The sequence below is a fragment of the Ptychodera flava genome, chromosome 13, assembly GCF_041260155.1.
Source record: "Ptychodera flava strain L36383 chromosome 13, AS_Pfla_20210202, whole genome shotgun sequence".
Classification (NCBI taxonomy): domain Eukaryota; kingdom Metazoa; phylum Hemichordata; class Enteropneusta; family Ptychoderidae; genus Ptychodera; species Ptychodera flava.
Window position 1 is genome coordinate 9,312,144 of NC_091940.1, and position 17,065 is coordinate 9,329,208.

The 17,065-nt window shown below is 38.0% G+C and overlaps 2 protein-coding genes across 2 annotated transcripts; both read right to left on the minus strand.

Annotated features, from left to right (window-relative positions):
* Positions 1-196: 196 nt before the first annotated feature.
* LOC139146978 (fibroblast growth factor receptor 2-like) lies at positions 197-9,170 on the minus strand. The gene is made up of 8 exons (XM_070717832.1): positions 8,939-9,170; positions 2,961-3,071; positions 2,384-2,670; positions 1,795-1,877; positions 1,382-1,422; positions 933-1,029; positions 485-596; positions 197-274 (listed from the first exon to the last, which is right to left on the minus strand). The coding sequence occupies exons 3-8, from the start codon at positions 2,525-2,527 to the stop codon at positions 197-199; spliced, it is 555 nt and encodes a 184-aa protein (XP_070573933.1). The 5' UTR covers positions 2,528-2,670; positions 2,961-3,071; positions 8,939-9,170.
* LOC139146979 (uncharacterized) lies at positions 4,978-16,721 on the minus strand. The gene is made up of 7 exons (XM_070717833.1): positions 16,540-16,721; positions 13,499-13,608; positions 12,852-12,977; positions 12,378-12,638; positions 11,600-11,751; positions 8,939-9,101; positions 4,978-5,156 (listed from the first exon to the last, which is right to left on the minus strand). Exons 1-7 carry the CDS (start codon positions 16,698-16,700, stop codon positions 4,978-4,980), a joined length of 1,152 nt encoding a protein of 383 aa, XP_070573934.1. The 5' UTR covers positions 16,701-16,721.
* Between the last annotated feature and the right edge of the window lie 344 nt (positions 16,722-17,065).

The window sequence follows — 17,065 nt, forward strand, 5'->3', positions numbered from 1 at the left end:
ATATGTAACGTGAACACAATATTTTCAAATGTTGACAAAGGTCACATAGTTTCTAATTTATGCTCCAAATATGAAGACTGTAGTCTCCTTTGTCAAACTTGCGTATTTGGGTTGTTGTGCATAAAAAATGGTACTATCTCTTTTATCCCTTTGTAGACTGACGAATAAGTCTTAAAATTCCAGTCACACGTTCTTGTCATTCAGGTAATTCATATAATTTGTCATTATTAAGTTCATCGCTGTGCCTTTCTTTAAAGTCTTCAGTGAAGAATCTCTACAAATGAAGAAAACATTGAAGTTGTAATGGCAGATATCTGAGGACGAAAAATTACAGACTCAAAAAAAAGAGGATGAGCTACTAGTACTCATCCAAAGTTATATATTTTACATTCACGTAAGTTTGAGATTGTTGTAAGTGTTTCTAAATGACAGCCTAAGAAAACACTTGAGGAGAACAAAATGATGTGGAATTCAAAGAACTTACTTCAGATCTGTTCACTGGAGTTCTTAACATATTATCGAAGTCGTCCATCAGTTGTTCCGGTGTTGGGCGCTTGTGTCTATCTCCATGCCAACAGCGCTGCATAATCCGGTAACTACAAAGGATGAAACATAACGTTGTACGGTGATAAAGATTCACGCATTTCTGTATCCCTGTATCTAGACATAGCTGATACAGTATTAGTACTTTTCAATCATATTACATACAGAATACAAAGTCGGCATGGACACGGAGCTGGAGACTGGCGATCGGCTTCTGCTAAATACAGTAAGAACATACTTTTCACTTTTTACATAAATGATGTATGCAAACGTTTTAAATTAAGTGGTAAGTGCAGTGGTATCTCACGAAAGGTAAAACATTATCAACCTTCATGATACAGGTGAAATTACAAAATTCGTAGTTATTAGTTGAACTATCGATTACTTACGCTCTAAGTGTACATCCTTCTGGTTTCACCGGTCTTTTGCCACGTTGTAGATTCTTCAGTAAATTTTCAACTGGTACATCCATCATGGGAGAACCACCTTTTCAAAAGACCAGCATCGAACAGAAGGCTTTTAATCAAATAGAACTTCTGGTATCCATGTGTTATTCCACAATTGGAACTAACTGAGAGAATGGGATCTTTTAATTGTTCAAATTTATCAAAAGTCTTTGGAGCCATATAGCTGAAAGTAGCTTCATTACAACTTAAGCAATGAAAACAAGTGAATCGCAAATACAAGAGACGAGTAGATAAGCTAAAATTTGCTGATTATACCAACATTACTACATAGCCTATTCTCATAATTACTTACAATCGTGTTTAAGGTCGAGACATCCTCTCTGTCTCTAAAACCAGAACTAACTTTGATGAAAGAAAATTTCAGCACTTACCAAGAGAACCTATTTCCCACAGTAGTATTCCGTACGACCATCTGTGACAAGAACAAACAGATACAAGATTACTGTGTGGAAAAATATCAAATGAATGTTGTTTATATATCACAGGCCAAGTATTAAGAGAAAATTTGTGAGGCCCATAATTTAGTTTTATTTGAGGAAGTTACCCTTAATATACAGTCATTCAGTCATTGCAAACATATTTTCCAGTTGTCATATTCGATGTGATAGAATATTTTACTAGTGAAAAATGAAAAATATTTGGTAAGGTTCCATTGATGATAGAGGAAACACTACCAGTTTTCCAAACGTTCAAGTAATCACTTACATTATTTAGATCAAAAATTATAAAAAATAAGGGGCACTTAGACACTTTCCACGTGTTCTTCTTCAGCTGTGTATCTTACCTGTCGCCTTCAAGAGTAAACGTTCCATCAACGAGAAATTCTGGTGGCATCCATCGTAACGGAAATCGATCATGATGATGTGCCTGCGAACAGATGTATCACGGATGGTTTTGTGAGTGCGCAGTAAACATGGTGAATGTGACTCAAGAACGACCCTCTTTACACCAGAAGGCTCCTGTAACAATAGACCCTCGAGTTTTTCTCTAGGGTCTATGCTGTAACCTTGCGTATTCACAGAAGGTAGACGGGAAGAGACCAGAGCAAATAAACGGTTTAGCAAACAAGAGGATAAAGAAGCAAGGAAATACGGCACGAATTTAACAAATGAGATGCACAAACTTTGTGACACTACCACATCGCTTTCCGTCTACCATAAAAATATCAGAAGCACGTACGTTAACAGAATAAAATTGCTACGAACAATAAGTTATTCTAAATGAACATATTTATTAGTTCCGTGTATACAGAAAATCTTACTCTTACGGCCATTTAAATCGAGAATGAAAGTATCTATTTCATTATATTTTCCCTGTTTGAAAAGGACTGAAATAGTAACTTTTCAGAAAATCAAAATAATTAAAACCCATACCCAAGAAAGTGAATGATAATCACTCTCAGCCCTCTCGTTAACGTCCTGTCCAAGTCCAAAGTCTCCGATTTTGGCTGTAAAATATTTAGTCAGGAACACGTTGCGAGCAGCGATGTCTTTGTGCATAACACGTTTCTTAGACATGAATGACAACGCATTGGCGATGTCTCTTGAAACCTCTATTAATCGTGTTTCAGTCTCGGTGTTGAGCAATCGATCTCTTAGCGATATGAGGTAGTTCTTCAGATCACCGTTGGATGCATATTCTGTCAGTATATATTTTGGATCTGAATGGTACGAAAAAAACATTACTAAATTTGGTTTGCATGGTAAATAACATAAAAATGTTATCATACACCTTTTTCGAACTAAACGTTTCTGAAATTTAAAAAGAACAATGCAGTAAATACAATTCACGCTATTTTCAGTCGATTACGAATACAGAAATTCAGATAAATTCAGAAACACCTTATTTCCAACAACCGGGTATTGATATAGAACCTTTATTATTAATTGTTAACCGTATGAAGCTTTTGTTAACCCGTTTGTCCTTATATCAGGAAGTTTATAGTCCTACCTCCAGTTATGTGAATGCCACGAATAGAGATAATGTTAGGGTGGCACGCTAATTCCAGCAAACACCTAACTTCGTTGACGAAATTTTTCCGGCTTATTGCATCTGAAAGAGCTGAATTGAAAAGAGAAAATCACAGTCCGTAGGCACGGTTAAGAGAACCATTTTTAAGTATATTGCAATGCGGTGGAACAGTTCAAATGAAAAAGATGTCTAAGTCAGAGTTACGTCTATAAATATCTAAGAAGACTATAAAGAAACTGCAATAACTTTCTCTATGGAAATCGGTCTGCAATCTATAAGTCTGAGAGAAAAGGTGGATGCTTGCAATACGTTGTCTTTTTAAACTATCAAAGATGTTTCTTCATGAGTATTTGAGTCGGACGTTTCCGCACTAGGTATTTTAATAATGCGAACATCTTAATTAGGATCGTGTAAAATAATGAAAGGAAAGAGTATTATTACGTAGTTGCACGTAAATCGATGTCTTTACTGTAAGGACTTGGAATTATTACACCGAGCTTACGCATTGTAGGTCAATCGTCGACATGAAAATAACATTTATAAAAGTTTTATCGTGAAAAACGATTCGACAAAGACGTATGCGAGCGGGAATCTCAAACATATGTTGTTAAGGGGTAATCAGACTCGTACTTTTAACTGTCAGAGTTCATATTTTTGATAAAAATTTGCTGGATATTGCCTTTAGAGTAATTGTACTATTCACGTACTTTACAGCAGGAACTGATATTTGTATTAAAAACTTTTTCTAGGACGCCTAGACTGAACAAAAGCCATGTGAAGTTATAGTGTAGATAAATACGCTGTGGCCGAATCGAATCTATTTACAGTTTGTTTCATAATATCCAGGAGGGATACGCAGGTTGGAGGCCGTGTCATAGAAAACTCCCCTTTGCCTGAGAAAACCTATAAAAGAAGCCGCGTTCTTTCTTACGGCTGCTTCTCCCTTCATTATCTGATCTAACCATCTTACCTAGGTATTCGAATTATATTAATTGAACAATTCCCGATGACTGCTAAACATACAATGAAATGTTTTGTATCCAAATACAACATATGTGTGCATAACACAGGCAGGCAAGTATTCGGACTTACTAAAAGGTCTAATACATAAGGGGCACTGCGTTATTAGCAGAAGCAAGGTCAATTTGTGCAAGAAGTTATCATGTTCATTAATACTTGGTGTTGTATGTAGAGCCCTATACTAACACAATTGCAGGAATTGATATCGTAGCTGCCCAGTTTAACACAGGTGTAGAGTTCAGTGGATGGAAGCGGTGTGTCACAAAACATAAATCACTACACATTTATGAGAGGTCGTTGCCTTTATTACAAAGTGTTACAGGCTAGCCACGTTTAATATGTTACAAATGTTGGAATACAACCGTCAAGCTGGTGTCGCCCGAGGGACAGACAAAGTGAATGCTTTTCGTAGTAAGGTTATGATAATTAGAGGTTATTTGAGTTATAAGGCAGTCACAGCGACGGTATACCACAAAGTTTTGACCAGATCACACATATATGGATGAGCGATGGTCATATATGTCATTCATGAAGTGAAGTGGTCAAAACCAAGTGGTGAGGTTGTTTGCTATTATGTCAAGACCATTGAAATTCTGGCATGGAAAGAGCATTTTTGCTCTTGCCAGAGCTCGCGTATGCCAACCAACGGTGCTATCACAAATATAGCACGGTTATTTTCACGTCCTGAACCAATCAGATCACAGTGTTTGCGCTATAAATATGCTTGTATGATGCATGAATAAAATAACCCTATGAGCAATAGCCTCTGGTGAATCATGCACCACTGCAGAGATCGTTTGTACCGATGTCGAAAAACAAAATCTGGCGATACGTCTCTCACGTACGATGTCCTCCTGAGAAAGTTACGTCCGCTGGTACCCCTCACAAACACGCTTCGAACAAACAGAAAAGAAAATGAGTGAGTTCCGGCGCGTATATTTTCCTAGACGGCGTATGAAAGAATGCCCCAAAAGTACTACACGGATAGGGGCATGGTTTCTTGTGAAGAAGGGAATATATAAATACCGTTACCGTTGTTAAAGTTCAGAGGAGGTCCAGCTGCCGAAATGGCAGTCTTGCCTGGAGGACGTCTCAGGGCAAAAGAGGATGGTACAAGCCCACACGATGACCTCTTGACCCCCGCCACAGGCGGCGCTGTATGAACGTTTGCAGGAGATAAAATTCCTTACTTTTGTAAGGTACCGTTCAGTTTTTACGGCCGGGGGGGCCGGCAAAATCCAGGGGGGGGGTCATCATAATTTTGGAATCTGCAAAGGGGGGGGGTCATCGCTTTTTCACTGGTAGGAAAGGGGGGGTCACCACATTTTCAAAAACATAATACCAACAATAAACTTCACTTTATGCCATGGCCATGATCGACCCTCTTTACCGGCGGGCCGCCTTCGGCGGCCCACTACAATAAATATACATTATGTATTACCAATGACCCTCTTAACGGGCAGACGCCTTTGGCGGCCCACTCCAATTAGGTTTACTTCATGCAATGGCCATGATTGACCCTCTTTACCGGCGGGCCGCCTTCGGCGGCCCACTACAATAAATATACATTATGTATTACCCATGACCCTCTTAACGGGCAGACGCCTTAGGCGGCCCACTCCAATTAGGTTTACTTCATGCAATGGCCATGATTGACCCTCTTTACCGGCGGGCCGCCGCAGGCGGCCCACTACAATAAATTGACTTTATGTAATACAAAACGGCAATCTTACCGTAAAATTCCCAATTGAAGCCGCGGCTTGTATTAGAAACATTTTTGAGGGACCCTGGGATCACGCACTGAATAATGGTAATGGCTGCGCGCCTTCAGCGGCCCTGTCCAGTAAAGCCTACTTTATGCAATAGCCATGATCGACCCTCTTTACGGCGTGCCACCTTTGGTGGCCCACTAGAATAAAGTTGATGTTAAGTAATGGCCCTTGACCCTCTTAACCGGAGAGCTGCCTTTGGCGAACCACTCCGATAAAGTTTACTTTATACAATGTCCATGGACATGAGTTGTCTATGGAAATGAAGTTAAAAATTGCCTTACAGTCGTCCTAATTAACAGACGTTTCAATGGATGTGGCTGAGAAGTTTGTGCACTGGCATCTCTGCTACACGAATAAAGTGCCCCGCGTACCGGAGTTCAAATCCAAACCATGGGGTTAATTTGACATATGGGTTTTGGTTATTTTTCAGGGGGGGGTCATCCATTTTTTTCGTCTGACAAAGGGGGGGGTCATCATTTTTTCACAAAAAATGCAGGGGGGGTCTATATTTTTTTGAACACCGGTGACAAGATTTTGCCGGCCCCCCACCCCAGGCCGTAAAAACTGAACGCTCCCTAACTTCTTATAATCCCATGGTATTTTTCTTTGACTTCATCGTATACGAGTGTTTTGCGCTGAGCCGTACAACTTTGAGCCGACGGCTCGAAGTTGTACGGCTCAGCACATACACACAGAATGCATGCTTGTGGGCACAACGCTGCCGTCATCGGCTAAGCCAGTGTCAACTTGTCAATCCTGATGTCGGTCGTCAATGTTTACGTCTTAAGGACTTTGATATTTGGAGTGACACATATCTCGCCCGTGAATACCTCCATTTTTTATTTTAGGGAAACTATTCTGTTGTCCGAGTCAACTTTCGATATATTCACAGAGCTGCACTGCATAGTTCAGGCCACAGCTCGACAGCTTACGTCTTCGCTATAACCCTACGCTGCTGGTTCGATTCTAATCGAGAATTTACGCAATGTTTTATGTGCTATAAGAAATTTATCATTATTCGTCGAATGGGTTGATGTTTGTAACCTTCTATGTCGCTTTCTCGATACGGAATACGTTGAGGTGTAGCTTTCAGGTTTATCGCCAGGTATGACGTCAACATTGACGTTACTGAGCCATCAAAACGATCGACGGCCTCCCCATTTCGATTCTTTGGAATAGTTAAAGCTTTTAATACCGACTCGACATTTCTTTTGATATGCCTTCTATGATTCCACGTCTAGATTTATCGCGTCACCTTCCGTAAAAATGTAATGAGAGCAGGGCATCGATCATGATAGATCGGTCTGTGCACGCAAGCGTTGCGGAGTGCATGTATGAACTCTACAAGTGCAGGAAATAGTTCATGTTCATGAAATACAAAAGGGGTAATATGGATTTCTTGTCTGTACTGGTCTACGTCACACAGATGGCGATACGGGCCAGTTCATGTGATAATACCAAATATCGCCTGTTCCTATGTCGTATCATCATGAGTGCCATTGGTGCTGCATTAGACACTCGACTTTGTCTCGTGACCGACGCAGAATAAATGATATGGTGATACGACGCTAGGAACTGGCGATACTGCTGAGTAATAATCGGTTTAGCACATACTCATACCCTGAACTTTAAAAAAGGATAGGAAATCCCTTAAATTTTTAGGCTTTACTTTTATTCCACCTTGTGCATAAAATATGAAAATATTTGTGTAAACAGGCCTCATTCATAAACTATACGAAGGAGTGAACACCTAGTGCGGCATAAGCCTACATGGATTTAAAGATATACTGTCACCTGTTCCAATTTTGCCACAGTTACCATGGAAAGAGAAAAACTAACCAATCACAGATTTTAAGCGGGTGGCCGCTTTTTACAAACAGCGCCCTCGAATGGGCATTTTGAATACCAAGGACCGCCCCTTTGATCATATATGGGCATATTTAGATTACAGGTGACTGTATACCTTTAAAGATAGTCGCAAGAGAAGAACTTATGGCGCAATATCTTATTACAATCGTCATCGATTAAAGACCTTCCTCTGGTTAAAATCTCTGCCGATTGCGATCGCGCTCACGCTCGATCGTCGTACGGAGCGAAGAGGCGGCCATTTTGGTTGTTTACACTGATAGTTGCCATGTCAACAGGTATTGCCAGCGACATCAATGTCACGCCGAACACTCATTTCCTATTCGGAGATAGACCGTGCTGAGCGAAAGATATATTGTTTGCTAGAGCTTGTCTTAAATATACAAGAGCTTTATTGGCATAACCGCATGATAACATTTACAAGATTCAACATATTATTCTCTTATTTAGCAACCCCGAAATGTCCTTGTTGATTAAAACCCTTCAAATGTTTATGTCCGCACACAGGGCTCAAGAATGGCCCATTAAAATATAAGAGAATAAAGAATACTGCTATTAAACCTTGTTTTGTGCACGAGCCTTTTTCTTGTTATCTTCTCTCGCCCTTAAATATTTCCTCAGTTGTGCATTAAGTCATGACGGTTCAGTGTTAATTATGTATGAAGTATCTAGTGCACCCTCTCTTGGTGATCATTTGACACTCTATACAGTAGCCCTATAAACACTTAGTATGGCAACAGTATGGAGGTCAAAGCAGAAATCCTGTACTAAAAGTTCACCGAGAGAGGCCGCACCACAGACTGCATACATAATTAACTCTGAAACATCAGGCGTCATGATTCAATGCACAAAGGTAGGAAACATAGCATGAGAGAAGAAAACAAGGAAAAACGGTTCATACACAAAACAAGGTTTAATTGCACTATACTTTATTCTTTCTTATATTTTAATGGTCATTCAGGAGCCCTGTGGTCGGCAACATCACATCATAGGTGGAGAGCGGCAGCCATTTTGTATGTTTATTTTGTTTGCTATAAAACTGCAAATGCAGTTCGGGAACACTCCAAAACTCATGACGTTTATAATGCATATCTCGACGTTTACAACAAAATATCGTGACTGATATTTAACGGTAAAGGAAGGAGCGATATTGGCATGGTTGTATGATAAAGTTTACAAGCTCATATTTGCGCTGACTTTCATATTATAAGGCCCGGAGGAGACAAATAGCAGGGGCGGTAGGACAAATAACGACCTTTATCGTATTAGACAACTTGTGTTTAGAGGAATTTGACCTACTTTCGCAGAGAGCTTTAGCTGCGACTATTTGTTCCTTTCCGTGGCGGGCCAATCGAACTTTGTAGACTCGTCCGTACTCTCCAACACCAATCGGCTCTTCATCCAGTATCTTGAAAGCTTTCCTTTCAACATTCAAAGCTAATGCTGGTTTCGGTAAATGTTCCTAATCAGAAAAGATACATTAAATCTTAATTAAATTAGTCATAACAAAAATAAAGTAAAACATTTTGGAACTCGGTAGGCCTGAAACAGAGTTATTTATATGTGCTTCCTGATTTAAGCGAACCTATGTGACAGAAATGCATTGTGGAAAATTTTGATAATTTTATCTGGCAACATTGTAATTGTGGCATGCCACAAAGTGATAATGTCAAAGATGTGTATACTTATAGGAACGAGGTCAAACGTTACGTTCTAAAAGGGGCTATAAATTATCAATTATTTTAGGGGTAAGAGTTAGGAACTGGGACTTGGAAACTTAGGGGGAAGCGATTGAAAAGAAGGGTCGCAAGTTTACTCCGATCTCTCTTATTGTAACATCCTAACTCTACCTCTTCTTAAGCCATCCTGATACCTATGTGGATAAAAATAATAGGGAGATAAAGTGTTTTTTTATCAGTTTTATATAATAACAATACCGCTGCCGGGACTCCAACACAGTACCTCCAGCATGTTAAGCACTACCTATGACCTGTACTCATAGAGAACAGGTTACAAGAAAAAAAAGGATGCATTGTTCCGTAAAGGTTAGGATGATAATGCTATGCAGGTGCTAATTTATTTATAATCTTCATTTCTATTGACTTTAAATTGATTTAGACATTCTATTTTTGCCTTGCATTCATTTGTCAATTTCATTTAAATTTTTATTTTTGTTCATTATTTTTTTCCACTGCCAAGTTTGTTGGACAGGTTTATCATTTGTTTGATTATTTATTAATTTTTGTTCCTTAATTTATTTTTATTGCCCTGTTAGTTGTGCAAGTGTATTCATTTGCACAGATAATTAAAAGTGTAGTTGTTGGGATGTTACATATATTTGATCTTCGTGTTTGATATTCATTGATGAATTTTGTAGCTTGCTGCTTTTTTATAATACTAAATTATGTGTTCACTTTTACCATAATACAGCTTGTATAAAAGTTATCTATCACCCAATATGTATCAAATGCAAGATATGCAAGATTACGTCGCTATTTAAAATGAAAATGTTAAGAACAATCGTGTAAGATGGCACAAAAATGACATTATGAAAATGCCATCAATTTATGAAGTGAATTACGAAATCGGCTGCAAAAGTCTGATGTAGGGTCTACATATTTTCACAAGCACTGAATCATTTTGTCATCTGGTTTGTGTATTCCAAGTGTCACAAGCCAGCGGTGGCGGCGGCCTCCTGAGCGGTAATTTTTAGATTGTTATTAGTTGTTAGACCGTGCCAAACATTTGGAACAATATGCTTTAATGCCAGCGTTAGGTCGATGAAAGAGGGTGTTAACTCAAAGAATAAAGAATTGAAATATTTTGAACAAGTGATATCCCCTGCCTCGGCATTATCGCAAAAACGCTTTCGCAACATGAATTAATGCAGATAACATGTTAATAAATCTGAGGATTTGCTTGGCATGCATCCACCGCTTTCCATGTTGTTGGTGTGGGTGAAGGTTTGAGGATCCACAAAAATGAAGAGTATTATTGACTTTAAAATGACAGTACCGATGAGACTTAGATAACGGGGAATAACCGTCCATTCGCCAGAAACATTAGTGGAACCTGAACAAACTAATCGATAAATCAAGGGAACTAACGCTAATCCTGGTCTCCCACTGTGCTTCACCCGACACAAAATCTAAGCAGTCGAAATTTTATGAAAGTCATTGGAAGGAAATGGAAATTTATTTTATTTTAACGTTATTAGTTAGTCAGTGTCGTAATTACAAGGCATGTGTGTTTTGTGTATGGCGATTTTGACGTCATCAGTTTGTGGCTATCCCACTTGTAAAATTGAGTCTTTTGTCTTTATGACATTGGGACTCTTCACGTAAAATTTTATATTAGAATCTAGAAGGTGAAACCTAAACTCGATGTAAGGTTATAATTTAAATATGGTAACTCCTGAGATATATTTGCAAATACTGTCTTTAGATCGGTGTTTACTCTTGAACAATACTACATATAATAAAACTAATAATAAAAACGTAACTATTGACTAAGGTCATCACTTCTTGTGCACATATGAAGTGTTTACGTTGATTAAGGTAGCGTCGAACTTAACCAACACACTTTTTCATGCAACATTTCTTATCAAAGATGGCATGAAAATACTGTCATACTATATCTTTACGAAAACCGCGAATCTAGTTTTAGTATAGCAGCAACAGTTTATTCATAGGATGAGAAGGGTTTATACTTTGGTGACAAAAATCGATTTTTATTGAAATGTTGAAAGAAAAAAGTAAGCCAACAATTTGGGTGATTTGCATACACTTGCACAAGGTAAGGTTTCTTTCTCACCCAACTTACGACAACTTGCCATGTCAAAAGTGAACCAAACCGACATTGTAATCCGCGGTCAAAAAATTAATGAATATTGAGATAATCATTCCCAAAAAAGTGATTTTGTGCAACGTCTCTTGAAGCATAAATTAAAGTGAGTCTTGCCTGAAGATACTCCTCGAAATCCCGGTCGTTTCCATCTACAGGTACGTAAGGCCATTGCTTCTTTGCAATATAAACGAGCAGGAGAAGAATAATGACAACCGCAGCCAGTAGTATCATCACCAATACATCGATAGGTAAAGACATAGTTCCAGCTGAAGGTTGTAAGTTTGCAAAGAAAGTTTGAGATTTTTGCAGGGTCGCTCTTGTCTCTGCTTTTGTAATTCATTCAGTTCAGGCTTCTTTTTAAAGCAGTAAATTATGTAGCTAATATATGCGAGCATATTATAGTATGAAGATTATGGTTATTGTCAGTACCGGTACATGATTGCCTTGTGATTAAAAAGTTGTAGGGAAACTATTTCTCGGATATTGAGGTTACTCTAGAGAATGTTTGGGCTACATCAGTTTTCATTAAGTGCAAATGTCGAGTGGTATGAATCTAAAAAAAAAACAGTTTGAGAGTCGAAGAGTTTACATTTATATTAAGAACTTTACAAGTATTATATTTTGACTTTCCAATTTTCAGGTTGTGTTGGCCTTAAGTTTGAATTGATACTGACATGTTTTATGCGTTCGTGCATCACAAGACAATTTTGTATTATTGCTTCTTGGCTAGGCGAATGTGAATTTGTTTCGAGAATTGCTTGGATTTATACTAAGATTACTTGCAGTTCAGTCACCTAGAAAACATTATGACAATAAAGCGTGTTGTAAAATTGAAGTTAACATTATTCGATAGATAAAATGCGCAAATTATAAATTCCTTAAAACAGCTTACCATTCTCCACCTGTCTGGTAACAATTACCGAAAAATTGCAAAAAGCAGTATTATTGGATTGATCCGAAGCCCATATGATGATGTCGTGCTTTCCAATGCCAAAACTACGTCCTGGTTCTCGATTTGATCCCCAAACAACTGGCTGACCAGAGTTGTCAATTATTGTAGGATTAATCCAATCGACTGTGGTGGAATTGCTTTCCTCGTCTGCCCCAACAGTTAGGTCTCCAGGACAGTCAGTGATATTTGGTGCCTGGACGTCTGTTGGAGACAATGTGAGGATCAGGTCACAGAAGTCCTGATTCCAAACTGCTTAAAATCTCTAATAGGGCATTCTAACTAGATATGTTATATAATTTGTCAAAAAATGAAATAAATAACACAACAAATGCTGCATAAACTATCGAAATGACTTATGCTCAGAGTGCATAATAGAACATTAAGTTTGAATGTTTATAAATTGACAAATCTCACCCAAGTCGCACGATTTTCCGCTCCATCCATCTAGACAAACGCAACCCGTGGATCGATCACAACTTATGGCCTGTTTACAATTGCATGTGTCGTTGCAGAAATCACCAAACCTGTTTTCCGCGCAACCTACAAGAAACCTCGTCGCTAATTTGAAGTAAAGAGTGTAACTTACAAAGATGGACAAAAGTTGGACTAATAAAAATTGTAACGGGTGAACTCCTTTTAATGATAGAGACATTTTCTGTAAAGTTAATACATTTTTCCCTTATTTCATTCTGTTGGTTGAAAATAGTTTCTTGACCTGATACAAATATCACGGTCTTTAAAGTCTGAACACAGCCTGAATGTGCCCCCATAGTGACAAAAAAGTTAATTCTAAACAAATATCAATTAATCAAAACTAGAGTGATCACATATTGTACACGATGCATTGTGTTTTACGAGTTTAGAAATTTGCATTTAACCCTACTGTAGTGAGAAGAATGGAGAAAAGTATTGTTTTCACAACAATACCAATATTTTTTAAATGCTGAAGTAAATGCCTCTTTTAGACTTCAATATCAAAACCAAAGACATCAGTGTAACACTGTTGATGTTCACTTTATCTATCAGGCAATGACATCGTTACAATAGAGTAGAGTAGTTACCTGCATAGGTAACAGTAGCTTCAGCAACATATTCTGCTCCATCTTGATCGGTAACTGTACATTTGTAAGTACCGACTCGGTCCTTGTTGAAGTGAGCAATTGTCAGTCGACTGAAGTGTGAAAAGACGAATTTGATTTCAAGCAATAACGTATCACATAATACCTGAAGGATTTACTATCGGTGCTGTAGCAATGTAAATAGTTTTATTTCGAACCTTATATAGGACACTGTTACGTGAGAGAAGACGATCAAAACAGTGAACTCAGCAATTTCCGTATAAAACGAAATTTATTACAAAAATAAAACTAATCACTAAGTCAAGGGATAGAATACAAACTGTAAAAGTGTACAGGCTACATATCTCAGCCCGGACGGCTTTCTAGGCTCTAGAATCAGACACCGAGACATAATGAACAATCCTTTGGCTTGCTTGCAGGTTTAAGGTTGGACAAAGTCCTCAGAATAAATCCGTTGCTGTGAAGGCTTGAAAAATCTTGAAATTAATACTGCTGGAGTTTTCAAGTTTCAAAGTTCCAGGTTTCAAAGTCTTGACGTAACACGTCAGAGACACGATCCCAAATGTCTGACTGCAAGCCTATTGTCCCCGTATTTCTACTTTAATGGTTATAAAAGAGAATGTAAGATCAATCTAGAACTTCTATTGATATGCTAATTACTGCTCTAAAGATATTTCCACTGGTGACAAATTGAATTTCTAGAAAGTTGTAAATATGACTAATTGACTTCAAGGTCGTCAGGTCATGAAGGACAGTGACCTTGAGAATGTTCTAGACTAATTAATCTCTGATCATAATTGATCTACATAACACACCCCTCTTCAAAAAAAGAAAACTTTTCAAACCAAATCATTCTTTTACAAATGAAATATTAAAAATGTGAACAACAATAAACTCTAAATACGAGAGAGACAGTCCGCAATCAAATTGTCTCTGCCCTTGATATGTCTAATGTCAAGATTAAACTCCTGTAACATTAAACTCAATCTTAACAAGCTCTGATTTTTTAGTTTCAATTTCTGCCAGAAAAGAAGGGGTTGAAGTTCAACCCCCTTGTTCATCCCGGTTGTGATCAATATAAACCACTAATAACTGAAAAGTAACATAAACCTCAAAATGCTGTAAAGCTAATATCAAAGATAAACACTTTTTTGTATGGTAGAGTAGTTTCTCTGGGATTTGTTAAATTTGTGTGAAAAGTAGCAAACAGGATAAACTATCTCATCAGTATCCTCTTGCAATAAAAGAGCACCAGCAGTCGTATCACTAGTATCTACAGCTAACTTAAATGGCATACTAAAATCTGGTGCAGACAAGACTGAAGCAGTTTGCAGTATGGCTTTAAGTGTACCAAATGCGTGTTGGCATTGTTCTGACCAAAGATACTTTCCTTACACAGGCTTACTGTCGCCGACATGAACGTTGTGATAAATGATGTTTGTCTTCTTTGGAACATCTTTGAACATGTGTTCGTATTCCTGGATCAGTTCTTTCAACTGTTGTTGCTGTGAAGGCTGGAGATGTGTCAAGTTTGTAGACTCAAGATTCTCAGGGTTCTGAACTCTGAAGTTTGACCGAGCGTAGCTTTGAATTTAGAGTACTTTTACTCAAGTCAGTTTCATATCCTATCTATAAGTTTGAAGTGACTGCACTGACAGGTTGTATTACATTGGGATTTTTCCTATCTAAATATGGTTTAAGCATATTTATATGGCATAACTGTTTTTGTTTTCGCCTATCAATTGCTATTATGATGTAATTTAAACCGCTTAATTTCTTATTTCTTATCAATTAGATATGGCCAAAGTAACGAGCATGGAGCGGTTTGCCAGGAACCGGAAGGAGAACAAGAACTTTTTGAGGTGGTTCAAACTTCCTTTTTGAGGTGTTTTAATAGTGACGTTATTGATTTTCATAGACTGCTAAGATGGCTCAAGGTTCTTTCTTGCTAATTCACATGCCTTGGACAGTTTTGTACGAAAATCTCACACATATTGTAAAATATTCAGACAATCACTATATTCTGATAGAAATATCCTTTTGAAAAGCTTGAGTTGGCCAGGGACTGCATGTCCAAGTACAAGCTCAGATGGATTACACCAAAAGACTCTTGAATTGACTTTCTAACAGGAAAGAGAAGAAAATGAACTCCTTCACCCCACTGCTTCTCTGTGTCAAAACAGTGGGTCCTAATCATGTTTTTCCCTGACTTTCTAGGTGATAGGCGGATGACCTATACTGTTTAATGCCCAGCTGATCCATGACTTATTGAAAAATTCCAGACATAAAGTTGGAGCCTTAATCGGACTGGACACATTTGGGAAGGCCACATAAAGTGAAAATTTTGACTAAAGCTCTCAGTATCTAGTCTTTGTCTCGATAATTCTCAGTGGCATGGCTTCGAGTAGATGTACACATTATTGTCAACAAGTACTCATTTCCTGATCTTGTTTTGGTAAGGGCCCAACATAGTCTATGAGTATCCCACTAAATGGTTCTTGAATTGCAGGAATTGGCTGTAAAGGACCCTTTGGAATGGTCTGATGTGGGTTTCCTACCATTAGACATGTGTGACAAGTTTTACAGAAATGTGCTACATCCTGCCTGAGATTAGGCCAATAAAAATGACTGAGAATTTTATGATAGGTCTTCCTGGCAAGAAAGATCTTTTCTGCTTTGTATAACCTGTTCAGTCAGAATAAATCTGTGTTCGTATTCTGTTTATATATTTTTTGGTCAATAACGGGTTTTTTTGCCATAACTCCATGCAAACCTTTGTAAAATTTGACCCCCTACAATCATTAATTGTATCATTTGACCCCCCCCCCTAAAATGCTTTTGTAAAAGTCATTGCCTCTGATTACTACCGGAACCCCTTCACGTAAAAACTGAATGCTTCCTAAACGTACAATTAGTATGACATCCTGCTGTTTCGAATTTTAATGATATGATTAGTGCTATTTGTTCAAACTCCCATGGATCTTTCTTGCCAACCGGTAGAGTCACATATGAAATATACTGACCTGCTATTCAGTTCATAAAAGACCTGCTCTATCGGATCCAGTGGTACTCTACTAGACGAACCATTAAAAAACGTCCATATTGTACTGTTTGTAGCATTTACTTTAAAGCTGTAGTGACACGTAAGGTAGAACATATGGTCGTAGATGGGCATGTCACTCATAGGTACGATCCATATCTCTTTTGAAGCTGCAATGACGCAAATGCACTTGATATCGTCAAGAAAGTATACAATGATTTGATTGATACACTGAATTAAGTCTACAAAACATTTTTTCATGTTATTTCTCGAAAAAGTGATGCCTTTACTTACTACAGACTTCAGGCGTGATGAACATTTGGAAGCAGTTAATGAAAATTTATTAAATGCTGCAAACATAGATGACTATTTTATATCCTTTTAGAAGGCAATGTGATACTTTTCTAGAACGGCATTTTACAGTTTCCTTCATAGCATCCATATTTGCATATTGAGTTTATTTCTTCCAATTGGATGCCAACTCAGAGCCTATGGTACCTACCAACCTA

Coding starts and splice junctions, on each gene's coding strand:
- LOC139146978 (XM_070717832.1), bottom strand. CDS start 2,527: ATGTCTAAGAAACGTGTTATGCACAAAGACATCGCTGCTCGCAACGTG. Junction 1,423..1,794: donor TTTACTCTTGAAGGCGACAG/GTAAGATACACA, acceptor TTCTTGTCACAG/ATGGTCGTACGGAATACTAC. Junction 1,030..1,381: donor GTGGGAAATAGGTTCTCTTG/GTAAGTGCTGAA, acceptor TCTTTTGAAAAG/GTGGTTCTCCCATGATGGAT.
- LOC139146979 (XM_070717833.1), bottom strand. CDS start 16,700: ATGAGTGACATGCCCATCTACGACCATATGTTCTACCTTACGTGTCAC. Junction 12,639..12,851: donor CGGAAAATCGTGCGACTTGG/GTGAGATTTGTC, acceptor TGTCTCCAACAG/ACGTCCAGGCACCAAATATC. Junction 9,102..11,599: donor ATTTCGAGGAGTATCTTCAG/GCAAGACTCACT, acceptor TTTTCTGATTAG/GAACATTTACCGAAACCAGC.